Source organism: Oncorhynchus kisutch, linkage group LG22, assembly GCF_002021735.2.
Source record: "Oncorhynchus kisutch isolate 150728-3 linkage group LG22, Okis_V2, whole genome shotgun sequence".
Taxonomy (NCBI): domain Eukaryota; kingdom Metazoa; phylum Chordata; class Actinopteri; order Salmoniformes; family Salmonidae; genus Oncorhynchus; species Oncorhynchus kisutch.
This window is the reverse complement of record NC_034195.2, coordinates 31223637-31251493: the sequence shown is the minus strand read 5'-3', so window position 1 is coordinate 31251493 and position 27857 is coordinate 31223637. Positions and strand designations below refer to the sequence as shown.

Genomic DNA, 27857 nt, shown 5'->3' with positions numbered 1-27857 from the left:
ACCCTGGCATTTGTAAAATGTGTCTTTGTTCTGTCATGTTCCCTATAGAAATGAAAAGGTTACTTACTTTTAAAGCAAGTTCCATCTCCACACACACATATACACACAGTAGGCCGGTATATGTCGAATGGGTCTCTGTTCTGTCATGTTCCCTATAGAAACGACCCTGTTGGAATGTACTGTAAACATGATATTATGCCTTCAATCTCTCTCTCTCTCTCTCTCTCTCTCTCTCTCTCTCCCCCCTCTCCCCCTCTATCTCTCTCCGTCTTCTCTTCATTTCTCTCTCCATCCCTCACACTCTCTCATTCCTACCTCTCTCTCTTATCTTCTGTCTTAATCAGTTTTTCTTTCTCTTTCCCCATTCTCTCTGTCTACTGTCTTTGTCTCCTCTTGTTTTTTTATGTCCATCTTTCTTTTCTGTCCGTCTTTTCTCTCTTAATTGTTTCTGATGGCATCCAGCCGACACACACACACACACACACACACACACACACACACACACACACACACACACACACAGTCAGTCACTCTTATGCAGACACAAACACGCACTCATACACTCTTTGATCTTTCTGAATTGGCCTGCATGCTCGGATGAGTGGCGGAAATGCTTCCTGGCATTGGTGGGCAGCCTCACACACAGACACACACACACACACAAACTGTTGCTCTGACAAGTAAATTGTGTGTTAATGTACTCACCGGGGCAGTCTCTAACTCTGTACCACCACAGGCACCTCTGTTTATGGTTACAGCTGTAAAACATCTCTCTCTGTGGGTGTGTGTGTTTGTGCGCATGTGCGCGTGCGCATGTGTGCGTGTGTGTGTGTTTGTGCACATGTGTGTATGTGTGTGTGTTATATGAGCAGCATGCTGTTGTGTCATTACTAAAGAGGAAAGCCAGATGTTCTGGAGAGAGACAGAGAGAGTTAGAGGGAGAGAGAGGGAGAGACGGAGAGAGAGAGGGAGAGTGAGTTGGAGGGAGAAAGAGGGAGGGAGGGATATCACACAGAACCACACATTCCAATTACCAGGGTATTATTTATTCTTAGGTCTGATTGTTTGTCAGATGAGTGCATACTGCTGACAACTAGACACTCCCCCCCCCCCCCCCCCCCCCTCGTCAGCCCACTACCTCAGTATACCTTAAACACATCCAACATATACACACACATACTTGCTAGCATGCGGACATGGACAGATACGAGTACACAGAACAAACATACACACCTCCCTAACCTCTCTCTCATTCTGTCTGTAGGGTGTAAGTTGGACGGTCGTCCCTATAATTCCTCTGTCAACACCATCGACGGCTGCCAGACCTGCACCTGCAAGGTGAATATGTCTGCATACACTGACACATACACTACGTACCAACATACACTTCAACACTTACATACATTGACTAAATTATGATTCTTTGCTCTTTCTGTGGGTTGTGCTAGGAGGGTAGTATGGTGTGTTCCCCACCTTCATGCCCCCCCCTCGACTGCTCTGAACAGGAGACACTTCATGGAGAGTGCTGCCCTCGCTGTAGAGGTTTGTATAATTCATACTCTGACAGAAGCAATCATGTGTTCTTATTACTGACATATGCATTTATTTGTGATGGGTGTCTGTAGGTTGTATCCATACAGGCATCCATTACCACCACAGAGCTAAATGGAGACCATCAGAAAACCCCTGTAGTCTCTGTTACTGTCTGGTGAGTCTCTCTCTCACTTGCTTCCTTTCTTTCTCCTTTTTTCTCTCTCGCTTTTGTTCTTTCTATTTCTCATAATCCACTAGAGATGGCTTCATGTGCTGACAGGAATTTACTTTTACTGTAGATTAATTTCCTGACCTTTAACTTTTGCCAGGAGGGTGTTGTTAAATGTGAGACAGAGAGGTGTAGCCCTCCATGTCGGAACCCTTCCTCCCCACCACCCAATACCTGCTGCCCAGTCTGCCATGGTGAGACACCCTGTCTGCGTGTGCGTGCGTGTGTCTGTCTCTGTGTGTCTGCGTGTGCATGTCTGTGTGTGTGCGTAGAATTGAGTATACAGTGACAGTGTGTGATTATGTATGTTTCAGGTTGTGGAATGAACGGCCAGGACTTCCTGAATGGAGCCCAGGTCCCTAGTGTAGACCGCTGTCAGGAGTGTGTGTGTATGGTAAGACTGGGATAGAGCTCTGTGTCTCTGTATGTCAAATATTTGTGCATACAGTATGTGTCTAAAACAGACCCTGACGTGTGTGTGTGTTTCTCCTCTCTCTCCTCAGAATGGAGATGTCCTCTGCTCGCCTAGACCCTGCCCTGCGGTTTCCTGCCCCAACTCTGTCCGTCGCCCCGGAGACTGTTGCCCACGGTAACACACACATAAAACCTCCAGTATCATAGCTGTAGTAGCACATGTAGTTGAATATGCATCATCTTTCGCCTGTGTGTGTGTGTGTGTCCTAGGTGTGAGCAGTGTGAGTATGACTCTCAGGTGTTGATGTTCCCCTCCAGGACAGATCCCTGTCTCCGCTGCCATTGCTCTGTGAGTACTGACTATGTGTGTGGACGTGTTCAAGTCGGGAATCAGAATGGCCACAACAAAAAAGTGACATATTGGAAGCCTATGAATAGGCTGTTGAGGTGTCATTTGATGCGTTTCTCTCTCTCCTATAGGCTGGAAAGTTGTCATGTGATGTATATCTCTCTTACCAATAGGATGGAGAGGTGTCATGTGAGCGTATGGATGCATCATGTCCACCTCTGCGTTGTAGCCACCCTGCGACGCCTAGAGGACAGTGCTGTCCCACCTGTGATCGTGAGTTCAGTCTGCCGCAGTCTTTACACTCTAACTTCTAACCTTCACAACTATCTATCCATCACACCTCTGTGTGTGTGTCTGTCTCTGCAGAGTGTGAATACGAGAGGAGAGTCTACGTTAATGGTGACATTTTTAACCCAGCTGGAAGTGGACCCTGTGTCCAGTGCAGCTGCAAGGTGGGTCTGAACTCACACACATAGATAGACATACACACATTGATGCACATACAAACAAACAATACAGAAGTTCTGAGTGTGTGTGTGTGTGTGTGTGTGTGTGTGTGTGTGTGTGTGTGTGTGTGTGTGTGTGTGTGTGTGTGTGTGTGTGTGTGTGTGTGTGTGTGTGTGTGTGTGTGTGTGTGTGTGTGTGTATCAGGATGGAAATGTGAGGTGCCAAGAGGAGAGGTGTCCTCCGGTCCAATGTTCCAACCCCATCAACAACCCCCAGTTCTGCTGCCCCATCTGCAAAGGTACCACATATTATTTTGCAACAATGATAACATCCTATACATACAGAGATAAAGACAGGAATATATCTTTACATAATCAATCCTACACCCCCCATCTCTCTGTCTCTGTTTCTCTCTCTCTCTTTTTCTATAGTGTGTGTGTTGGAGGGGTTGGAGTATGAGGAGGGTTCTCAGTGGCAGGTCAAGGGCTGCACCAACTGTACCTGTCTAAACGGAGAAGTGGTGTGTACAAACACACACTGTCCCCCCTCTGCCTGCACACACCCCACCAAGACCACCGGTAAGACTGTGTGAGTGTGCATGTCTGTCTGAGGGTATGTATTTGAAATGGCTATCTTTCTTTTCCATTCTCATTCCATTCTCTTTTTCCTTTCTCTCTAGGTTTGTGCTGTGCAGAGTGTGAGCGCTGTACCTTCGATCAGCGTATCTATAGCAACAGACAAACCTTTACACACCCCGACCAACCCTGTCATACCTGCACCTGTCTGGTGAGAGGACACACACACAGCCAAACATACACACACACACACATAACATACTGCAACATAAAATTGCATAACATGGTCCTACCCCCCACTCCCCAGGAGGGTACGGTGCAGTGTGTGAGGAGAGCCTGTCCCCCCCTGAACTGTTCCAACACACACACACCGCACGGAGAGTGCTGCCCTAAATGCCCAGGTACTCTTCGCCTAAAACACACACATATATTAACACACATATATATTAACCTTGCAAATGCAAAACCTGTGTGTTCTAAGTGTATTCTTGCCTTTGTGTTTGTTCCAGACTGTTCCTTTGAGAACCGTGTGTTTGTGGACGGCGAGGTGTTCCCCAGCCCGGTGAGTGTGTGTGAGGAGTGTGTCTGTGTGTCAGGGAGGGTTGACTGCCACGCATCAGAATGCCCCCGGCCTCACTGCACCACCCCCCTTCCAGGGACCTGCTGCCAGAACAACTGTAACGGTACACATACACACATACACACACACACACACACACACAAATATGTATAGTGTCAAACCATGTCTAAGTACTGAACACCTTTTTGCAGGGTGTAGCTATGCTGGGAAAGAGTACCCCAACGGACAAGAGTTCCTCCATCCCACTGACAACTGCAGGACCTGCCACTGTATCGTAAGAACACACACATGAGCGCCAATGTTAGGGGTTAGCTGTAATCCCGTGTTTTGCCCATTCTAAAATGACCATCCTACTGTAGCTCAAGGTTTGAGTGACAGTCCCATATGCCTACAACCATGAACCTGTTAGGCCCATACCTTGTGTGTGTTGTAGAATGGTAACGTCCAGTGCTTGATGAGGAGGTGTCCACCGCTGGCGTGCTCCATCCCCAACCTGCTGCCTGGAGAATGCTGCCCCCAATGCCCAGGTACGCAACTACAGCCAGGGACAAAGATTGACTAATTGAAATTAAAAGTAACTGTATTATTTGGTGTCATAAATTATGTGTCTGTGCAGTCCCCCCTGCTGACTGTGTGTATGAGGGTCGGCCCTACAGACACACTGAGCGTTTCTACGACCCCACTGACCCCTGTCGATCATGCCTCTGCACCAATGGGACGTCTCGATGTCAGCGCAAGCCCTGCCCCCTCGCTCACTGCTCACACCCCATACAGCAGGAGTGCTGCAGGACCTGTGACGGTACAACACTTCATACAGTTTACATAACATGACATTATACTTCATACAGCCTGCATGGCATGACATTACACTTCATACAGCCTACATAACATGACATTACACATATAGCCCACATGTGTGTGTTTCAGGCTGTCTGTATGAGGGTCGGGATCGGGCCAATGGGGAGTCGTGGGGTGATGTGTCGGACCCGTGTGGAGTGTGTGTGTGTCGCGAGGGTTCTGTCCACTGTGAGAGGAAACGCTGCCCTGCTGTCAGCTGTCCCTACCCAATCCAGAGAGAGTGCTGCCTAGCCTGTGATGGTGAGACACCTTGTGGGATATTGTGTGTGTGTCTAAATCAGTCCCTGATTAGAGGGGTAGGACTAAATCCTTCTCTCGCTCTCTCTCTGCAGGCTGTATGTATGGGGGTACGGAGTATCCTGATGGCTATGAGTTTCTCAGTGGACAGGACCCGTGTCGAGTGTGTACATGTTACGTAGGTGATGTGGTGTGTAGCCAGCTACCCTGCTACCAGGACTGCACACACCCCTACAAGCCACCCGGCCAGTGCTGCGGAGAGTGTAACCGTGCGTACACACACACACCTCATACACACACCGTATGTCATTGTTCCTCTAAGTAACATATTTACAATGTTTCTCCTTTAGACATGGTTTCTATGGCAATTTCTTCCTGTGACAGGTTGTTCCCATGGAAATGTGGTCCTCATCAGTGGCCAGTCAATCCTTGACCCCACTGACCCCTGCTCAGAATGTAGCTGCCAGGTAACACACACACACTATTTAGTGTTTAATACACAATGGAAAGAAAGTATACCCAAACAAGCATCAGCTAAGCTTGAACAAAAACGGAATCAGGTGCTCAACTAAGGGACTTTAAAATCCCCCTCAAAATTATTACCCCAGGACACTTCGACAGGTGACTGCCCAGGAAAATAAAGAAAAAGGATCACTCTGTTTCTGCATAGATCTGATTATTTATTGACGGGACATACATTCAGGCTTACATTTCGGCGTAATCGCCTTCATCAGACACCTATTTGTACTTTGTATGTGTAACTTTATTTAAATATTTTTCTCTTTCTCCTACTCTCTCCTCTCTATATCTCTCTCCCTGTCTGTAGGGTGGATCAGTGAGGTGTGTGAAGAAGTTGTGTCCTCCAGCCTCCTGTTCTCATCCTGCCACCAGCCCCTGTGGCTGCCCCTTGTGTGACGGTACTCTACCCACTATAACATATCTGTCTATCTGTCTGTCTTTATTTCTTTCTGTCTGACACTGACGTGTGTGTGTGTGTGTGTGTGTGTGTGTGTGTGTGTGTGTGTGTGTGTGTGTGTGTGTGTGTGTGTGTGTGTGTGTGTAGGCTGTGTGTTCCAGGGCGGGGCTTACGTTGATGGACAGGTCTTCCCTGGAACCAGAGGAACCTGTGAAACCTGCACATGCTCAGTGAGTGGTCAAGTATCAGGGTCAGAGTTCAGGGTGGGGTCAAGGTTAAGTGGCTGCGTTTGCAATCCTGTTTCTGCGCATGTGCGAGATTCTCTACTTTACAACTCAGTCCCATATCAAACACAAGCAGGACTCAGACAGGCAGTCTAAATAGAAATGTGCTGCTCTTTTTTAAATTTGATCATCATTGCAAACATTGGCTAAGCAGGAAGCAGACAGGGAGTATTAGTGTTCTTTTTTTGTTATTGTGTTATTGTTATTTGTTATATGTTATTTGTGGTTAAAACTCAGATTGTTTTTGCCCCAAAGCAATGTGTAGACTGCACTGTAAAACCGGATACATTCTGGCTACTCAAACATTTTTAGGAAACTGATGACCTAAAAAATGACTGGTTAAGAAAGTTAAATAGCTGAAGTGAGTAGTACTACCTTCATATGAGTAATACAAATGTCGTTTTTTGATTAAGGTATACTTCAATTTAATGCCCTCACTAAGCCACGACTCCAATAATTTACCAATGTGCCTTGCCTTTTCGATTGAATTGTAGAGTTACCACCCATGACTGTATTTGTTATTGACAGAGACATGGTTGTTGAATTCGTTCATTTAGTCTGGTGGCCTTCACCAAGTGAGTTCCTAGGTGAATAATTATCAGTATAATTTAACCATTACATACAGTATATCATAAGGCCTTATACAGTGGCCTGAAACTCATAGTTCACAGGGCACATCAGGCCTGCAAAATTCCACAAATTTTCCCAAAAACAATTCCAGTAATCTTCCAATCAGGATTTCTGGAAAACCTGGGAAATTTACCAGAATTTTACAACCCTAACTATAAATCACATTATGATGGCTTGCAAATTGATGTGTAATTCCTAAGTTATATTCACCTGCAACCTGCATCCATAATGACTGCCAGGGTTAAGAACAGTGGAAGGAAACTACCTAAGCCATTTAAACTAGATCAACCATTTCAGTAATGGGTGCAAAAATGTAATGATTGGATTCATTTAGGAAAAAAATATTTATCTTAACATTTAATTAATCAATCACTCAATGTACATGCAAAAACAAAGATATAAAAATTATTCAAAAATAATCTACCTCCAGCAGAGCATGCTGGGGAAAAAGTTCATTTGTTATCATATCTTTAAAAAATGTAGTTGGTGTGACTTCTCATTTAGTTTTGAGTCAGTACCACATAAACATTTGAAGTAATAATGACTTTTCATTGACTTTTGAGTACAACTTACTAGAAGTATTTGAGTTAAAAATTCCTTGGGGTTTACAGTGTGCGTCCCGATTGTGCTACTGCAGCATCCTTAGTTACAACAGAAAGAGAAGGTTGCCTACAAAATATATATATATATATCATCATCATGTCCATCAAATTGGTTTATAGGAAGGATCCAGAAGAGGAAGAGAAACGTGAAGGGAGGGTGATGTGTGCGTAAAGTAACATATGCGCAGCCTCCGTCAACAAGCTACCGTGTGAAAAAAAGACAAATAATTGCTCCATGTCAGTTAGACATCTGATCCAATGAAGTATTTGTGTGTTCATGTTTGCATTTATATGTTGTGTGTGACGGATGTCGGTGTGTTTTCTTGTGTTTGTGTGCGTTTACATTTGTGTGGATGTGTGTGTAGAGAGGAGAGGTAGTGTGTGTGAAGCGGAGGTGTCCTGCAGTGTCCTGTCCACACCCTGCGCTGGACGGTTGTGCGTGCGGTGTGTGTGACGGCTGTCGCTTCAACGGACGAGACTGTTCCAATGGAGAGCACTTCCCACACCCCTCAGACCACTGTCAACGCTGCACATGCCTGGTACACACATACACACTTCATACACACATACACTGTATCTGTATGTGACCAACCTTCGATACTCCACTGAGATAAAACTTAAAGCTTAGACAGTAATGGGGGCTAACACAAATCTTCAGGTCCCTGGCGAGACACAATGTTATTACTATATTTGCTCTAGTTTTGGTCAATTTTTCCATGTGACTGTGTGTAGAACGGTGGTGTGGTGTGTGTGTCTGGGTCGTGCCCGCCCGTGGTGTGTGCGCGTCCTGTGGTCCCTCCAGGGGAGTGCTGCCCCATCTGCAGAGGGGTGTGCCTTTACCAGGGGGAGGAGTTTCAGTCTGGGGCCTCCTTCACCCCGCCCATTGACCCCTGCTCCACCTGCAGCTGTCTGGTGAGAAGACAGCTTTATCTCATCCCCTATCCCTCCCTCTATCTCTGTGAAGTCTGTCTATCCTCTTATATCACTGTTTCCCTGTTCCATATTTGTTCTATTCCACATCCCTGTCCCATCTTTTTCTCCCTCCGTCTTTCTTGCTCCCCCCCCCCTCTCTCTAGAACGAGGTGGTAACGTGTCATAAAAAGCTGTGTCCTGTTCAATGTTCCCACCCCCTCCCCTTTGAATCATCCAATGGCTGCTGTCCACTCTGTGAGGCCTGCCTCTACGGGGGTGTGGTCTACTCTAACAGGTAGGTCTAATTCCACACACACACACACACACACACACACACACACACACACACACACACACACACACACACACACACACACACACACACACACACACACACACACACACACACCTTCACTGTTATGTCTAGGCCCTGTGACAAGCTGGATGTCTGTAAACACTCTCCTCACTCCCCTAACAGACAAACCTTCACCCCAGCAGCCACACCCCTCACCCCAGGGCTAGCCAATCCCTGTCAGCGCTGTACCTGTGTGAAGGGGAGTGTCTCTTGCATGCCTCTCTTCTGCCCCCCCACCTCCTGCCCCCAACCAATCACACTGCCAGGAGACTGCTGCCCCCAGTGTGCAGGTAAACCCACAAACTGAATGAAAACATGGAATATTTCATGTTTTCCAAAAATGAAATGAAATGAAATTTTATTGTTCACATACACATGGTTAGCAGATGTTATTGCGAGTGTAACGAAATGCTTGTGCTTTTAGTTCCGACAGTGCAGCAGTAACGGAATTGAATATATACATATAAATATATGGATGAGCAATGACAGAGCGGCATAGGCAAGATGCAATAGATGGTATAAAATACAGTATATACATATGAGATGAGTAATGCAATATATGTAAACATGATTAAAGTGGCATTATTAAAGTGACTAGTGATCCATTTATTAAAGTGGCCAATGATTTCAAGTATATATGTAGGCAGCAGCCTCTCTGTCTTAGCGATGGCTGTTTAACAGTCTGATGGCCTTGAGATAGAATCTGTTTTTCAGTTTCTCGGTGCCATCTTTGATGCACCTGTACTGACCTCGCCTTCTGGATGGTATCAGGGTGAACAGGCAGTGGCTCGGGTGGTTGTTGTCCTTGATGATCTTTTTCGCCTTCCTGTGACATCGGGTGTTGTGGGTGTCCTGGAGGGCAGGTAGTTTGCCCCCGGTGATGCATTGTGCAGACTGCACTACCCTCTGGAGAGCCTTGCGGTTGTGGGCGGTGTAGTTGCCGTACCAGGCCGTGATGCAGCCCGACAGGATACTCTGTTGTGCATCTGTAAAAGTTTGTGAGGGTTTTAGGTGACAAGCCACATTTCTTCAGCCTCCTGAGGTTGAAGAGGCTCTGTTGCTGTTGCTCTTTCTTCACCATACTGTCTGTGTGGGTGGACCATTTCAGTTTGTCCTTGATGTGTACCACGAGGAACTTAAAACTTTCCACCTTCTCCTCTACTGCCCCGTTGATGTGGATAGGGGGGTGCTCCCTCTGCTGTTTCCTGAAGTCCACAATCATCTCCATTGTTTTGTTGATGTTGAGTGAGAGGTTGTTTCCTGACACCACACTCCGAGTGCCCTCACCTCCTCCCTGTAGGCTATCTCGTCGTTGTTGGTAATCAAGCCTACTACTGTTGTGTCGTCTGCAAGCTTGATGATTGAGCTGGAGGAGTGCATGGCCACACAGTCATGGGGAACAGGAAGTACTGGAGGGGGCTGAGCACGCAACCTTGTGGGGCCACAGTGATGAGGATCAGTGAAGTGGAGATGTTGTTTCCTACCTTCACCGCCTGGGGGCGGCCCGTCAGGAAGGCCAGGACCCAATTGCACAGGGCGGGGTTGAGACCCAGGGCCTCAAGCTTAATGATGAGCTTGGAGGGTACCATGGTGTTGAATGCTGAGTGCTGTCAATCTACAGCATTCTTACATAGGTATTCCTCTTGTCCAGATGGGATAGGGCAGTGTGCAGTGTTATGGCGATTGCATCATCTGTGGACCTATTGGGGCGGTAAACAAATTGAAGTGGGCCTAGGGTGACAGGTAAGGTGGAGGTGATATGATCCTTGACTAGCCTCTCAAAGCACTTCATGATGACAGATGTGAGTGCTACTGGGAGAAAGTTATTTAGTTCAGTTACATTTGCCTTCTTGGATACAGGAACAATGGTGGCCATCTAGTAGCATGTGGGGACAGCAGTCTGGGATAGGGAGGGATTGAATATGTCCATAAACACACCATCCAACTGGTCTGCGCATGCTCTGAGGACATGGCTAGGGATGCCGTCTGGGCCAGCAGCCTTGCGAGGGTTAACACGTTTAAACGTCTTACTCACGTTGGCCACGGAGAAGGAGAGGGGGGGACAGCAGTCCTTGGTAGCTGGCCGCGTCGGTGGCACTATTATCCTCAAAGCAGGCAAAGAAGGTGTTTAGTTTGTTTGGAAGCAAGACATCAGTGTCCATGACGTGGCTGGTTTTCTTTTTGTAGTCTGTGATTTCCTGTAGACCCTGCCACATACATCTTGTGTCAGAGCCGTTGAATTGCAACTCCACTTGGTCTCTAGACTGACATTTCGCTTGTTTGATTGCCTTGAAGAGGGAATAACTACACTGTTTGTATTCGGCCATATTCCCAGTCACCTTAACATGGTTAAACGCGGTGGTTTGCGCTATCAGTTTTGTGCAAATGCCGCCACCTATCCACGGTTTCTGGTTAGGGTAGGTTTTAATATTCATGGTGGGTACAACATCTCCTATGCACTTCCTTATAAACTCACTCACTGAATCAGCGTATTCGTCGATATTATTCTCTGAGGCTACCCGGAACATGTCCCAGTCCACGTGACCAAAACTATCTTGAAGCGTGGATTCTGATTGGTCAGACCAGTGTTGAATAGTTCTTAACACGGGTACATCCTGTTTGAGTTTCTGCCTATAGGAAGGAGGATCAAAATGGAGTCATGGTCAGATTTGCCAAAAGGAGGGCGGGGAGGGCCTTATATGCATCGCGGAAGTTAGAGTAGCAGTGATCCAGAGTTTTGCCAGCACGAGTACTACAGTCAATTTGCTGATATAAATGATGTGGCCTTGTTCTCAAATGTGCTTTGTTAAAATCCCCAGCTACAATAAATGCAGCCTCAGGATATATGGTTTCCAATTTGCATAAAGTCCAGTGAAGTTCCTTGAGGTCCGTCGTGGTATCGGCTTGAGGGGGGATATACACACTGGTTCAATAACAGAGGATAATTATCTTGGGTGATAATACGGTCGGCATTTGATTGTGAGGAATTCTAGGTCAGGTCAACAAAAGGACTTGAGTTCCTGTATGATGTTACAATTACACCAACCTATTATGCAGGTTACGGTGCATTAGAAAACTTTCCTGTTAAACTCCCTGTGTGTTTGTTTCTCTCAGTGTGTGTATACCAGGGTGAGGAGTACAGTGACAGACAGCAGTGGAATCCCAGCTCCAACCTCTGCACAGCATGTACTTGTCAGGTTAGACTATATCTCCTCTCTCTTTCTTGCGTGTGTGTGCAGGTGTTTGCGGCATATGTGTGTGTATAATGTGTGTTTGTTCCAGGCAGGGAAGGTGGAGTGTGTGGGTCCAGAGTGTCCTAAGCTGACCTGTATGCACCAGCTGACAGAACCAGGAACGTGCTGTCCTCGCTGCAGAGGTAAAACACCAGCTTGGGCTTTGTATTTGCCTCCCATATATTTAACAAGTTATTGGTCAGGTTTACACAATTTAGCACACTCTGTGGATGTAAAATGTTGTGTGTGCGTGTATCTCAGGGTGTGTGTATGACGGAGAGGAGCATGCTGAGGGCAGTAGCTGGTTTGCAGACTCTACTCCCTGTATGAGCTGTATGTGTGTGGACGGAGTGACCACCTGCTCGGAGGTCCGCTGTCTGTCCCCCTGCATCAACACCATCACTGTACCTGGGGAGTGCTGCCCTGTGTGTGCAGGTAACTATAATAGACACCCTGTTTACCTTCTCTGTTTAGTTCAATATCTCTGTGTGTGTTTGGTCAGACTGTGATCAGTGTCCCTGTGTGTGTTTGGTCAGACTGTGATCAGTGTCTCTCTTTGTGTTTGGTCAGACTGTGTGTTTGAGGGCAGAGTGTACGGTCCAGGAGACAGCTTCCACCCTGCAGATGACCCCTGTCACATCTGCACCTGCGAGGTACTACACACACACACACACAGCATGTCTAGATACAGTATTGTAGCAGGTGATGTCATTGTTTCCTGTGTCCAGGTGATGCCAGATGGAGAGCAGCACCTGAGGTGTTACCGTAAGCAGTGTCCCAGCCTGGTGGACTGTGTTAAAAGCAACATCCTGTTCTCTGGACCAGACTCCTGCTGCCCTGTCTGCGCACGTCAGTACACATACACACCAGTTTAACACACACACACGCACACAAACACACTCATTTTCTCTCTCTCTCTCTCCCTCACTCTAATGAGGCGGGGGTTGACTTATAATGGATTTAGGATCAAGAAATATTGTGTGGATGAAGGGTGGATGGCGGGCTGGTTGAATAAAGAGAAACAATTCTTTTTAAAAATCGAAACATTTATCAAATGTATATACACTGTATAGACTACATTGAGGTTTTTCTTTCATTATTTTAGGCTTCTGGCATTAGGACGTCAGCCTAAGCTTTAGGCCTAACTGTACGAGCGCCAAAGGACAATGTCAGAGTTCAATAAGAGAAAAGCTGCGAAATGAAGAGATGAAAATAAAAAGAAGGGAAGGCCAGAAAAGTATTGTTTGAGAAAGATTTGGTGAAATGGTAAAAGATGGCAGTGCCGGGCTACAGTATGTTATATGTGATGATTGTGAGGCGATATACAAATTTGACAGTTTCAAGAAGGGGACTTTAAATAGGCCTATGGCACATCAAGGGAACTGCCTACTGATGGGTTAAATGGAAACTGAAATTTGGACACTGACTGTGGGTCTATAACCTCTCACATAGCCTTAATATTAACTTCTGCAGAATTAAGCATTTCTTGCTGTAAAATTATACACAATCAAGACAACTTTTACTCAGGAACAGGAGTGGAGAATTCTGATTGATTTATTTCAGCGTCGAGAGAATGTGAATGCACAGTTAGATACCGTCTGTAGAGATGCTATTTTTATCAGCATCATAAAAGCTAATAGTATTTCAACCACAGAAAAGAAGCTGCATGTATATAATTAAGTTGACTAACAAATAGCCTACCAATATGTTGTAAATTATAAGCAGCCCAAAGAAATCATCCACTCTCTGTCAAAATATTGTTCTGCCGTCTCTGACTGTAGCCTGCAGGACATGTTTATATCATATTAACGAGTTAGGGTTGGGTTCGGGCCTCATAATTTCACTTTATCACATATAGTTGGGCAGTTGCGGATGGGTTATTAGCAATTGCGTGCCGGTGAACAAACAGATGACCCGCGCACCACTAACCTGTGTGTTTGTGCACGCATGTGTGTAGAGCCCCTCAGTAACTGCACGGCCACTCTGATCGGTAACGAGGTCCTGGCTACAGACGACCCCTGCTTCACCTGCCAGTGCAAGGTACCATGGCAACAACCCCTGAGCTGTGTTTGTCTGTTTAAAGCTGTATATTGTCTGTAGGTGTAGTGGTATAATAATATAAAGCTGTGTATTGTGTGTTGGACTAGTGATATATAACCTGTATCCCTGTGTGTTATTGATCAGGACCTGACGTGGACGTGTCTACACCAGAGCTGCCCCCCTCTCAGCTGCCGCCCTGAAGAACACCACACACCCCCTGATTCCTGCTGCCCCGTCTGTGATGGTACACGCTCAACCCTACCCCATTTTTGTACACCCTAAACCCCATCTCTTAAACACCCAACCTTAACCTCCAAACACTGTGTGGTCAAGTGTGTGTTTCTTTCAGAGTGTGTTATGGAGGGTGAGAAGAGGCATGTGTCTAATGGTGAGAGCTGGACAGACAGTGAGGATGAGTGCGTCACATGCACCTGTAATGTAAGTTACACAAACACACATGCACACGCACGCTAACGCACTCACAGAATTGCACGAATGGCACAAATTTCCATTGTTGTATGTGTGTGTATTCTAGCTGGGTTACATTGAGTGCAGTATAGAGGAGTGTGTTCCTGTGGAGTGTGAGCAGGGCCTGGTCAGAATGAAGACTCCTGGAAAATGCTGTTACGAGTGCCAAGGTACCACTTCTACAGTTCTCTCTAACCACTAATATATATAACTATGCAATATCACCACTACGCAGCTAAACTGTTAATATACCGCTACATAATGTGTGTGTGTCTGTGTGTGTTTCAGACTCGGGGGCACAGTGTGTCTACCAGGGCTCTGTGTACCAGTCTAATGAACAGTGGGAAGTGGATGAGTGTACCAGCTGTACCTGTGTGTTTGGAGACGTACACTGTTACAGCCAACGCTGTCCTCCACTAGGCTGCGCAGCGGTCAATATAACACACACACGTCTCTCAGTGTTCTGTCAAGTCTCTCACTGTTCGGTCTGGTCTCTCAGTGTTGTGTCTGACTCAGTGTTCCATATGTTCTTTCGGTGTTCCGTCTGGTCTCTTAGTGTTCTTTTTGGCTTTTAGTGTTCTGTCTGGCCTTAGTGTTCTGTCTGGTCTGTCAGTGTTCCGTCTGACTCTGTGTTCTGTCTAACTATGTGTTCCGTTTGACTCTTGTGTGTAACAGGATGAGACTCCTGCTGTGATCCCAGGTGTGTGTTGTCCCCACTGCATACCACGGCCAGCCACCTGCGTTGCGTTTGGGGATCCCCACTACAGGACCTTCGATGGCCGCATGCTCCACTTCCAGGGGGCCTGCACTTACATACTGTCCCAGGACTGTGACGGAGGGGACTTCAGGTACAAAGCAATGCTTTTTCTGTTACCAAACCTTGCATGAATCTTGTTATTTGGTTGATTTGAACTAATTTGTCTACACCTGTGCGTGTCCAGTATCCATGCGACCAATGATGACCGTGGTCGAAAGGGAGTGTCCTGGACCAAAGAAGTGACTGTTTTCATAGGAGATGTGGTAGTGCAGCTACTCCAGGACTGGGTCGTTAGGGTGAGTGGGTTCCTGGTTCTGGATGTTCTAGCCGCGAGCCAATCAGAACATGTGTATAAGAGGTGAGAGCCAATCTGAGCGGAGGTGTGTTTTTATTCCAGGTGGACTACAAGGTTGTCACCCTGCCTTTCCTCAAAGAACCATACATCTACCTGGAGCGCCAGACAAATACCATCCTACTCAACACTAATATAGGACTAAAGGTACTAAAACTACTATCTATTTACTCTAAGTTGTCTAAACCCTTACCTGTGTTAACTCTTACATGTCTGAACTCCTCAGGTGTTGTGGAGTGGGCGGTCACACCTGGAAGTGAGTATTCCGGGGTCGTATAAAGGTCACACTTGTGGTCTCTGTGGCAACTTCAACAACTACCCCCAGGACGACCTACGAACCCCTGCAGGAAAAGTCAGTCAATCAGAGGCCGACTTTGGAAACAGCTGGAAGGTGAGTGTGCGTCTGTCTACTTTGTAGGTAGAGTGTTAACCAAAACTCCTGTAGTTGTGTAAAATGACGCCGGAGAGGAAGGCAGACGTTTTACGTGTCCCCAACCGATTGTGTTTTTTTGTTTGTAACTTATTTTTTACCTATTTTGTACATAATGTTGCCGCTACCATCTCTTACAACCGAAAATAACTTCTAGACATCAGGACTGTGAATATTCACCACGGACTAGCAGAATCCTTTTTTTCCATTCACGAGTCTGAAGAGCCCAACAAGAAGGATATACTGCTTTTTCGGGAACAGGCCCCAATCCCCATGAAGAGGAGGTAGAGAAAAGGGGCCAAAGGGCGGGCTGCCGTCTGATTGGTAGGAGATCGAATAAACCCCCACTTCCTTACATTCTGCTAGCAAACGTGCAATCTTTCAAGAATAAAATCGATGACGCGGAAGATTAAACTACCAACGGGACATTAAAAACCGTAATATCTTATGCTTCACGGAGTCGTGGCTGAACGACGACACTATCAACATACAGCTGGCTGGTTATACGCTGTACCAGAAGGATAGAACAGCGGTGTCTGGTAAGTCAAGGGGCTGGTGCACGATATCTAAGGAAGTCTCGAGCTATTGCTCGCCTGAGGTAGAGTATCTCATGATAAGCTGTAGACCACACTACCTACCTAGAGAGTTGTCATCTGTATTTTTCGTAGCTGTTTTACATACCACCACAGTCAGAGACTGGCACTAAGACAGCATTTAATGAGCTGTATTCCGCCAGAAGCAAACAAGAAATCCTAGTAGCCGGGGACTTTAATACAGGGAAACTTAAATCTGTTTAGCCAAATTTCTATCTGCATGTTAAATGTGCAACCAGAGGGGAAAAAAATTCTGGACCACCTCTACTCCTCACACAGAGACGCATACAAAGCTCTCCCTCCATTTGGAAAATCTGACCATAATTCTATCTTTCTGATTCCTGCTTACAAATTAAAAGCAAGAAGCACCAGTGACTAGATCAATAAAAAAGTGGTCAAATGAAGCAGATGCTAAGCTACAGGACTGTTTTGCTATCACAGACTGGAATATGTTCCGGGATTCCTCCGATGGCATTGAGGAGTACACCACATCAGTCATTGGCTTCATCAATAAGTGCATCAATGACGGCATCCCCACAGTGACCGTACGTACATACCCCAACCAGAAGCCATGGACTACAGGCAGCATCGGCACTGAGCTAAAGGCTAGAGCTGCCGCTTTCAAGGAGCGGGACTCTAACCCGGAAGCTTATAAGAATTCCCGCTATGCCTTCCGACGAACCATCAAACAAACAAAGTGTCAATACAGGACAAAGATTGAATCATACTACACCAGCTCTGACATTCATCGGATGTGGCAGAGCTTGCAAACCATTACAGACTACAAAGGGAAGCACAGCCGAGAGCTGCCCAGTGACACAAGCCTACCAGACTAGCTAAACTACTTTGATGATCGCTTCGAGGCAAATAACACTGAAACATGCATGGGAGCACCATCTGTTCCGGGAGACTGTGTGATCACGCTCTCGGCAGCCGATGTGAGTAAGACCTTTTAAACAGGTCAACATTCACAAGGCCGCGGGGCCAGATGGATTACCAGGACGTGTACTGGGAGCATGCGCTGACCAACTGACATGTGTCTTCACTGACATTTTCAACCTCTCCCTGTTTGAGTCTGTAATACCAATGTTTTAAGCAGACCACCATAGTGCCTGTGCCCACGAACACTAAGGTAACCTGCCTAAATGACTACAGACCCGTAGCACTCATGTCTGTAGCCATGAAGGTCTTTGAAAGGCTGGTCATGGCTCACATCAACACAATCATACCAGATACCCTAGACCCACTCCAATTTGCATACCGCCCCAACAGATCCACAGATGATGTCATCTCTATTGCACTCTACACTATCCTTTCCCACCTGGACAAAAGGAACACCTATGTGAGAATGCTATTCATTGACTACAGCTCAGCGTTCAACACCATAGTGCCCTCAAAGCTCATCAATAAGCTAAGGACCCTGGGACTAAAACACTTCCTTCTGCAACTGGATCCTGGACCTCCTGACAGGCCGCCCCCAGGTGGTAAGTACTAGCCAGAAGCTAATCCAGAAGCTAGTTCAGAAGCTAGTTAGCTCCTTTACTGGCAAATCGTTAGTATTCAGCTAACCACGGTTTGTGGTCATCAGCTATCCTTTAGCTCGAAAATCTATCGCCAGTTCTGTACGGCGCAGCGCGGCTCGGAACGGAACATACCGGACCAATTTTTCTCTCCATGTCCCTGGATTTCGACTGCTCTCTGGACATTCATACCCGGATCTCACAGCTAGCTAGCTGCTATCCGTGTGACTATCGGCCTTCGTCGATTCCGGAGCAAACATCAATTATTCCGGAGCTAGCAAGCTCCGTCAATCACTCCTGAGTTCCATCAATCACACCTGGGCTGCAGTCACCTATCCGGACCCGTTTTACTGCTTTCGCGGAGCCCCACCGGGCCTTCACAACTGGACTGCCGACGTTATCTACCCGAAGGAGTTATTCGGCTGGCTCCTGAACGCCCATCTGCGGCCTGCTAACCGTTAGCTGTCTTACCGGCTGCTATCTGAATAGACAATTGGACAATTTTTTTTATATATATTTTTTTTTATTTTTTATTATTATTATTATGTTTTCTTCTTGGGCCTCTATAACTATATCTATTGTTTTTATTTTTGTTGTTGTTGTGTGATTTGGATTAATCCCCTCTACCACACGGAACCCCACTAATCTACTGACGGAGCGCAGGAGGTGGCTAACAACAGACCTCCATCCTATGCTAGCTTGCTACCGATGCCCTGGCTAGCTGTCTAAATCACCAACCAACCTCTCCACTCACCGGACCCTTTTGATCACTCGACTAAGCATGCCTCTCCTTAATGTCAATATGTCTTGTCCATTTCTGTTCTGGTTAGTGTTTATTGGCTTATTTCACTGTAGAGCCTCTAGTCCTGCTCACTATACCTTATCCAACCTATTAGTTCCACCACCCACACATGCAATGACATCTCCTGGTTTCAACGATGTTTCTAGAGACAATATCTCTCTCTTCATCACTCAATACCTAGGTTTACCTCCACTATATTCACATCCTACCATACATTTGTCTGTACATTATACCTTGATGCTATTTTATCGCCCCCAGAAACCTCCTTTTACTCTATGTTCCAGACGTTCTAGACGACCAATTCTCATAGCTTTTAGCCGTACCCTTATTCTACTCCTCCTATGTTCCTCTGGCGATGTAGAGGTGAATCCAGGCCCTGCAGTGCCTAGCTCCACTCCTATTCCCCAGGCGCTCTCTTTTGACGACTTCTGTAACCGTAATAGCCTTGGTTTCATGCATGTTAACATTAGAAGCCTCCTCCCTAAGTTTGTTCTATTCACTGCTTTAGCACACTCTGCCAACCCGGATGTTCTAGCTGTGTCTGAATCCTGGCTTAGGAAGACCACCAAAAACTCAGACATTTTAATTCCAAACTACAACATTTTCAGACAAGATAGAACTGCCAAAGGGGGCGGTGTTGCAATCTAGTGCAAAGAGCCTGCAGAGTTCTGTCCTACTATCCAGGTCTGTACCCAAACAATTTGAACTTCTACTTTTAAAAATCCACCTCTCTAAAAACAAGTCTCTCACTGTTGCCGCCTGCTATAGACCACCCTCTGCCCCCAGCTGTGCTCTGGACACCATATGTGAACTGATTGCCCCCCATCTATCTTCAGAGTTCGTGCTGCTAGGCGACCTAAACTGGAACATGCTTAACACCCCAGCCATCCTACAATCTAAACTTGATGCCCTCAATCTCACACAAATTATCAATGAACCTACCAGGTACCTCCCCAAAACCTTAAACACGGGCACCCTCATAGATATCATCCTAACCAACTTCCCCTCTAAATACACCTCTGCTGTCTTCAACCAAGATCTCAGCGATCACTGCCTCATTGCCTGCATCCGTAATGGGTCAGCGGTCAAACGACCGCCACTCATCACTGTAAAACGCTCCCTGAAACACTTCTGCGAGCAGGCCTTTCTAATCGACCTGGCCGGGGTATCCTGGAAGGATATTGATCTCATCCCGTCAGTAGAGGATGCCTGGATATTTTTTTTTAAATGCCTTCCTAACCATCCTAAATAAACATGCCCCATTCAAGAAATTTAGAACCAGGAACAGATATAGCCCTTGGTTCTCCCCAGACCTGACTGCCCTTAACCAACACAAAAACATCCTATGGCGTTCTGCATTAGCATCGAACAGCCCCCGTGATATGCAGCTGTTCAGGGAAGCTAGAAATCATTATACACAGGCAGTTAGAAAAGCCAAGGCTAGCTTTTTCAAGCAGAAATTTGCTTCCTGCAACACTAACTCAAAAAAGTTCTGGGACACTGTAAAGTCCATGGAGAATAAGAACACCTCCTCCCAGCTGCCCACTGCACTGAAGATAGGAAACACTGTCACCACTGATAAATCCACCATAATTGAGAATTTCAATAAGCATTTTTCTACGGCTGGCCATGCTTTCCACCTGGCTACTCCTACCCCGGACAACAGCACTGCACCCCCAACAGCAACTCGCCCAAGCCTTCCCCATTTCTCCTTCTCCCAAATCCATTCAGCTGATGTTCTGAAAGAGCTGCAAAATCTGGACCCCTACAAATCAGCCGGGCTAGACAATCTGGACCCTTTCTTTCTAAAATTATCTGCCGAAATTGTTGCCACCCCTATTACTAGCCTGTTCAACCTCTCTTTCGTGTCGTCTGAGATTCCCAAAGATTGGAAAGCAGCTGCTGTCATCCCCCTCTTCAAAGGGGGGGACACTCTTGACCCAAACTGCTACAGACCTATATCTATCCTACCGTGCCTTTCTAAGGTCTTCGAAAGCCAAGTCAACAAACAGATTACCGACCATTTCGAATCTCACCATACCTTCTCTGCTATGCAATCTGGTTTCAGAGCTGGTCATGGGTGCACCTCAGCCACGCTCAAGGTCCTAAACGATATCTTAACCGCCATCGATAAGAAACATTACTGTGCAGCCGTATTCATTGATCTGGCCAAGGCTTTCGACTCTGTCAATCACCATATCCTCATCGGCAGACTCGACAGCCTTGGTTTCTCAAATGATTGCCTCGCCTGGTTCACCAACTACTTCTCTGATAGAGTTCAGTGTGTCAAATCGGAGGGTCTGCTGTCCGGACCTCTGGCAGTCTCTATGGGGGTGCCACAGGGTTCAATTCTTGGACCGACTCTCTTCTCTGTATACATCAATGAGGTCGCTCTTGCTGCTGGTGAGTCCCTGATCCACCTCTACGCAGACGACACCATTCTGTATACTTCCGGCCCTTCTCTGGACACTGTGTTAACAACCCTCCAGGCAAGCTTCAATGCCATACAACTCTCCTTCCGTGGCCTCCAATTGCTCTTGAATGCAAGTAAAACTAAATGCATGCTCTTCAACCGATCGCTGCCTGCACCTACCCGCCTGTCCAACATCACTACTCTGGACGGCTCTGACTTAGAATACGTGGACAACTACAAATACTTAGGTGTCTGGTTAGATTGTAAACTCTCCTTCCAGACCCATATCAAACATCTCCAATCCAAAGTTAAATCTAGAATTGGCTTCCTATTTCGCAACAAAGCATCCTTCACTCATGCTGCCAAACATACCCTTGTAAAACTGACCATCCTACCAATCCTCGACTTTGGCGATGTCATTTACAAAATAGCCTCCAATACCCTACTCAACAAATTGGATGCAGTCTATCACAGTGCAATCCGTTTTATCACCAAAGCCCCATATACTACCCACCATTGCGACATGTACGCTCTCGTTGGCTGGCCCTCGCTTCATACTCGTCGCCAAACCCACTGGCTCCATGTCATCTACAAGACACTGCTAGGTAAAGTCCCCCCTTATCTCAGCTCGCTGGTCACCATAGCATCTCCCACCTGTAGCACACGCTCCAGCAGGTATATCTCTCTAGTCACCCCCAAAACCAATTCTTTCTTTGGCCGCCTCTCCTTCCAGTTCTCTGCTGCCAATGACTGGAACGAACTACAAAAATCTCTGAAACTGGAAACACTTATCTCCCTCACTAGCTTTAAGCACCAACTGTCAGAGCAGCTCACAGATTACTGCACCTGTACATAGCCCACCTATAATTTAGCCCAAACAACTACCTCTTTCCCAACTGTATTTAATTTTAATTTATTTTGCTCCTTTGCACCCCATTATTTTTTTATTTCTACTTTGCACATTCTTCCATTGCAAAACTACCATTCCAGTATTTTACTTGCTATATTGTATTTACTTTGCCATCTTGGCCTTTTTTGCCTTTACCTCCCTTCTCACCTCATTTGCTCACATTGTATATAGACTTGTTTATACTGCATTATTGACTGTATGTTTGTTTTTACTCCATGTGTAACTCTGTGTCGTTTTATCTGTCGAACTGCTTTGCTTTATCTTGGCCAGGTCGCAATTGTAAATGAGAACTTGTTCTCAACTTGCCTACCTGGTTAAATAAAGGTAAAATAAATAAATAAATAAAAAAGGGTTGGTAACAACACATCCGCCACTCTGATCCTCAACACAGGCCCCTTAGGGGTGCGTGCTCAGTCCCCTCCTGTACTCCCTGTTCACGATCAGGCACGACTCCAACACCATCATTCATTTTGCCGATGACACAACAGTGGTAGGCCTGATCAACAACGAGACAGCCTATAGGGAGGAGGTCAGAGACCTGGCCGTGTGGTGCCAGGACAACAACCTCTCCCTCAACTTGATCAAGACAATGAGATGATTGTGGCCTACGGGGAAAAGAGGACCGAGCATGCCCCCATTCTCATCGACGGGGCTGCAGTGGAGCAGGTTGGGAGCTTCAAGTTCCTTGGTGTCCACATCACCAACAAACTAACATGGTCCAAGCACACCAAGGCAGTCGTGAAGAGGACACGACAAAACCTATTGCCCCTCAGGAGACTGAAAGGATTTGGCATGGGTCCTCAGATCCTGAAAAAGTTCTACAGCTGCACCATCGAGAGCACTGGTTGCATCACTAGCCACCGTGCTTCTACACCTGCATTGCTTGCTGTTTGGGGTTTTAGGCTGGGTTTCTGTACAGCACTTTGAGATATCAGCTGATGTACGAAGGGCTATATAAATAAATTTGATTTGATTTGATCACTCCCTGGCAACTGCTCAGCCTCCGACCGCAAGGCACTACAGAGGGTTGTGTGAACGGCCCAGTACCGGGGCCAAGCTTCCTGCCATCCAGGACCTCTATACCAGGCGGTGTCAGAGGAAGGCCCTAAAAATTAAACCACCCTAGTCATAGACTGTTTTGTCTGCTACCACAGAGGCAAGCGGTACTGGAGCGCCAAGTCTAGGTCAGAAAGGCTTCTCAATAGCTTCTACCTCTAAGCCAGAAGACTCCTGAACATCTAATCAAATGTCTACCCAGACTATTTGCATTGCCACCCCCCTTTTTTCAATGCTGCTACTCTGTTATCATCTATGTAGTCACTTTGATAACTCTACCTACATGTACATACTACCTTAACTAACCGGTGCCCCCGCACATTGACTCTGCACCGGTACCCCCCTGTATATAGTCTCACTATTGTTATTTTACTGCTGTTCTTAATTACTTGTTAGTTTTATTTCTTATTCTTATCTGTATTTTTTAAACTGCATTGTTGGTTAGGGGCTCTTAGGTAAGCATTTCACTGTAAGGTATGTTGTATTCGGCACATGTGACTTGTAAAATTTGATTTGATTTGTCAGAGCAACCATACACAGACCCTAGTATCGCTATCTCCCCCTGTAGGTGGGTAGTGGTAACGGCAGCCTGTCATGTCAGCCTGGGGAGGATATTGACCCCTGTAAAGCAGCAGGCTACCAGGCCAGGAAGTCAGCAAATGCACGCTGCAGGTAACACACACACCAGACTTTTCAAAAACATTAGCTGCGCTTGAGCTTGCTAGATTAATTGATTGATTGATTGATTGACCTTTGTTCCTCAGGGTTCTGAAGTCTGCAGTGTTCCATACCTGCCACCACTTGGTGGCTCCAGAGCCCTGGTATGCAGCATGTGTCTATGACCTGTGTGCCTGCGGAGCCAACGCTGACGAGTGTCTGTGTGATGCCCTGGAGGCCTACGCAGCGCAGTGCAGAGAGGCTGGGGCTAGACTGTCCTGGAGGAGCTCCTCACTGTGTGGTAAATACAAACACAAAACCACAGTATAAAACATTATTTTACCACAGTAAAGGGCCCCATCTCTCTGTGTTGACATAATCTCTCCCTCTCTCCCTGCCCATTTCTCTCTCTCGATCTAGCGGTGGGCTGTCCAGTGGAGCGTGGTTTCGTGTTTGATGAATGTGGTCCCCCATGTCCAGTGACCTGTGTTAACCGTGACGTGCCACTAGGGGTGATAGAGAGTCACTGTTTTAAACCCTGTGTGCCCGGCTGCCAGTGTCCTGCTGGACTCGTATTACACAACAACCACTGCGTACCACCAGAGACATGCCCCAAGATCATACATGGCAAGTCCTAACACACACCCACACACATTCCTAAGGACTGCATGGACCTCTCCCAACTCTGACAGTGTGAATGAACTGTCTGAGGTGTCTCACTCACCTGTGGACTTTGTTGTTTTATATTAACATTCTGTGAAGTTGAATTCATTTTTATCAACATTGTAATGAATGCTCTGTATTTTATGACTCTACTGTTAAGTGTTTGTGATGTGACCACTCTGTGCCTCTAACGCTCAGGATAGGGCTGCTGATACACTATTGTGCTCTGCAGGGATGTAGTGGGAAAACACTGTTGAGAAAATAAAAAGGTGGGTTAACAGTGTTAGCATGTTGTTACACTCCACTACATCCCAGGTGCTTTTACTGTATAAACCTCATTCTCGGTTGTATCCACAGGGAATTATTACTGTATAAACCTCATTCTCAGTTGTATCCACGGGGAATTATTTGAATATATTATGTTTCTTTGACCCTTAATGTAGGTATGTGTTATGCCAGATTACACAGATTTACAATATTGGACACATTCCCTCTGCCATTTCACAACAAATAAAGATAACTATCCAACGTGTGGTTTTTGGGTGTGTTTTACTACATTGTAAAGGCCAGAGGAACTAATTGCTCCTAGGTGAGACCAGTAACATGGTCAGTTATCACCTGTCTGAGGCTGACAGACAACTTTCACTGTTTCCTGGTAAACAAATCCATCTGTTGTCGGGGCGACTGATGTAACCATGCCAAGAGTGTGTATAATTCATCAGTCAATGGTGTAAACATGGAACAGCTAAGACACTGGCTGAGAATGTTTATTTTCCTCAGTACTGTCTTATTCGTATTGTGTGTGTATCCATGTGTGCAATGTTTGATGTGTAAGCCAGTGTGTTCTCTCCAGGGTGTGATGGAGCAGTGTGTAGGTAGACTTCACCAGTTTTTAGGTTGTTCTCTGGGAGGACAGCTTTCTCAGGATGTGTGTGTTCTGTTCCACAAGCTGTTGAATGAACACACTGGCATGGAGGACACACACAGCTATACAGAATTTGACACAAACACAAAAAGGTATAAAGTTAGGTTGTGTTTGTGTATAGTCCACTCTTGTTTTAATTCAATAGGTTTGACAGGCAAATCTGTTATTATTGGCAAGCTGTATTGTAAAAACCTCCCCTCTTTTTTGTTGATAAGCTATATGAGCAAAAAATAATAATTGTAATGGACTTATCCTTTCCTGGGGGCAGAAACATAAAAGGCTACGCTAAACTGAACTAGCTGACTAAGCAGAACACTACCTCTTAATAATGCTTAATCATAAAATAGAGTTAGCTAGCTAGGTCTCACATAGGCCAGTAAATAAGAAAAGTATAACTGTCCACCACATTAAATTCATATAGCTTATTCAACTTATAATTTCAATAAAGCACATGTTAGCTCACTCACTTGTATATTTGACACCTGTCTAGCTCTATTTAGCCATTCAACATTTGTAGCTAAGAGGTTAATAAATGCTTAGCTAGCATGCTTTGATTAGCTCACCATGATGCTGCCATCTTGCTACATTTGACTCTTTGCTTCCAGTCAGCAGACCAGGCCAAATCAAACTTTATTTGGTCACATGCGCCGAATACATGTGTAGACCGTGAAATGCTTACTTTACAAGCCCTTATTAACAAACAGTGCAGTTCAAGAAAGAGTTAAATATTTTATCAAATAAAGTTAAAAATTATTTAAAATTTACAATAACGAGGCTATATACAGGGGGGTGCCGGTACTGAGTCAATGTACGGTGGTACAGGTTAGTCGAGGTAATTTGTACATGTAGGTAGGGGTGAAGTGACAATGCATAGATAAACAGCGAGTAGTAGATGTGTAAAAAAACTAAATGGGGGTGGGGGGCGTCAAGGTAAATAGTCCGGTGGCCATTTGATTAATTGTTCAGCAGTCTCATGGCTTGGGGGTAGAAGCTGTTAAGAAGCCATTTGGTCCTAAACTTGGTGCTCCGGTACCACTTGCCGTGCGGTAGCAGAGAGTCTATGACTTGGGTGACTGAAGTCTGACAGTTTGTGCTTTCCTCTGACACTGCCTATTATATGGGTCCTGGATGGCAGGAAGCTTGGCCCCAGGGATGTACTGGGATGTATTTTAAAAGATAGACACATTTGTCTGACTACTGTAACACGGATTTAAAAAAAATATTTATATACAACTTGTAACTCAATTTATTCACAAGGTTCTCAGTTCAAACCTCTGAAATATATGCAGAACTTTTGAAAACATGGCAGACATTTGAGAGTAAAAAAAGCTCGACTGGGATGTGTTTCTGAACCTTGATTCTACGATCTACAAGGACCTACAGTTGCTGAACACATGAAAACTGTACCCCACAGACACATCGCATACCTCAACCAAGCCCTGTACTGCACCACCAGTCATGCTCAGTACGACAGAGATGCACAGAACACACCCACAGAGAAAGAAAAGAGATGGAGAGCAGCTAGACAGCGCTGGGCCATTTAAGCTGTTAGTTTGTGTTACAAATCCCTTTTGGCCCGACAGTCTGGGGGGTGGGGGGGTGGTAATGAGACCCGTAACATAACTTATGCAAATTATAATAGTAAAAAAGTAGGAGTGAGATGAAATAACCACAGACAACTAAATTACAGTCAAACACTCATGGTTTATTTGAAAACACACGGTAATGGGGGGGGGGGGGGGGGGGAGCAGGAAAAGGGGCTGAGCTGGACCCAAGGAAAGAAAAGTATCCAAAAACACCCCTAAGCTAGACTAGCCTACTTCACCAACAGCTAACTAACTAACCAAAAATACAGGGGGTGGTCCGCCCAGTTCTAACTAGTGTTTTTATACAAAGTATTCCTACGGGTAATGTATGCCCATGGGTGACTTATCATGGTACCCCCTTTTCCCACTGTCAAACAAACACCATAACAAAACCAATACTCACAGGTGGGGACAAAGTGACATGTAGTTGCAAAAACCAAACAAGAGATCTACAGACAGATGGCATTGACAGAGAGATTGAGCTCTAGAGCAAACAACAGACAGGGTTTTTAAAACAAGGGAAAGGGAATG

The 27857-nt window shown here is 45.9% G+C and overlaps 1 protein-coding gene across 1 annotated transcript in view; it reads left to right on the top strand.

Annotated features, from left to right (window-relative positions):
* The window catches only part of kcp (kielin cysteine rich BMP regulator), a 53342-nt gene extending 27999 nt beyond the window's left edge, over positions 1–25343 (top strand). Inside the window, exons 6-48 of the mRNA XM_020455859.2 lie at positions 1265–1338; positions 1449–1542; positions 1626–1708; positions 1863–1956; positions 2077–2156; positions 2266–2351; positions 2447–2525; positions 2699–2798; positions 2892–2977; positions 3177–3270; positions 3404–3550; positions 3652–3758; positions 3855–3948; positions 4057–4230; positions 4319–4401; positions 4561–4654; positions 4744–4926; positions 5055–5225; positions 5318–5491; positions 5607–5689; positions 6049–6139; positions 6286–6368; positions 8020–8193; positions 8387–8566; positions 8731–8861; positions 9045–9211; positions 12036–12118; positions 12204–12297; positions 12416–12589; positions 12725–12807; positions 12883–13003; positions 14112–14194; positions 14339–14438; positions 14544–14632; positions 14730–14832; positions 14951–15093; positions 15338–15510; positions 15604–15715; positions 15817–15918; positions 15998–16162; positions 24064–24167; positions 24260–24453; positions 24573–25343. Of these exons, the coding sequence (XP_020311448.1) occupies positions 1265–1338; positions 1449–1542; positions 1626–1708; positions 1863–1956; positions 2077–2156; positions 2266–2351; positions 2447–2525; positions 2699–2798; positions 2892–2977; positions 3177–3270; positions 3404–3550; positions 3652–3758; positions 3855–3948; positions 4057–4230; positions 4319–4401; positions 4561–4654; positions 4744–4926; positions 5055–5225; positions 5318–5491; positions 5607–5689; positions 6049–6139; positions 6286–6368; positions 8020–8193; positions 8387–8566; positions 8731–8861; positions 9045–9211; positions 12036–12118; positions 12204–12297; positions 12416–12589; positions 12725–12807; positions 12883–13003; positions 14112–14194; positions 14339–14438; positions 14544–14632; positions 14730–14832; positions 14951–15093; positions 15338–15510; positions 15604–15715; positions 15817–15918; positions 15998–16162; positions 24064–24167; positions 24260–24453; positions 24573–24790 (5147 nt within the window). The 3' untranslated portion in view covers positions 24791–25343. The remainder of the gene's footprint in view (positions 1–1264; positions 1339–1448; positions 1543–1625; positions 1709–1862; positions 1957–2076; positions 2157–2265; positions 2352–2446; positions 2526–2698; positions 2799–2891; positions 2978–3176; positions 3271–3403; positions 3551–3651; positions 3759–3854; positions 3949–4056; positions 4231–4318; positions 4402–4560; positions 4655–4743; positions 4927–5054; positions 5226–5317; positions 5492–5606; positions 5690–6048; positions 6140–6285; positions 6369–8019; positions 8194–8386; positions 8567–8730; positions 8862–9044; positions 9212–12035; positions 12119–12203; positions 12298–12415; positions 12590–12724; positions 12808–12882; positions 13004–14111; positions 14195–14338; positions 14439–14543; positions 14633–14729; positions 14833–14950; positions 15094–15337; positions 15511–15603; positions 15716–15816; positions 15919–15997; positions 16163–24063; positions 24168–24259; positions 24454–24572) is intronic.
* The last annotated feature ends 2514 nt before the right edge of the window (positions 25344–27857 follow it).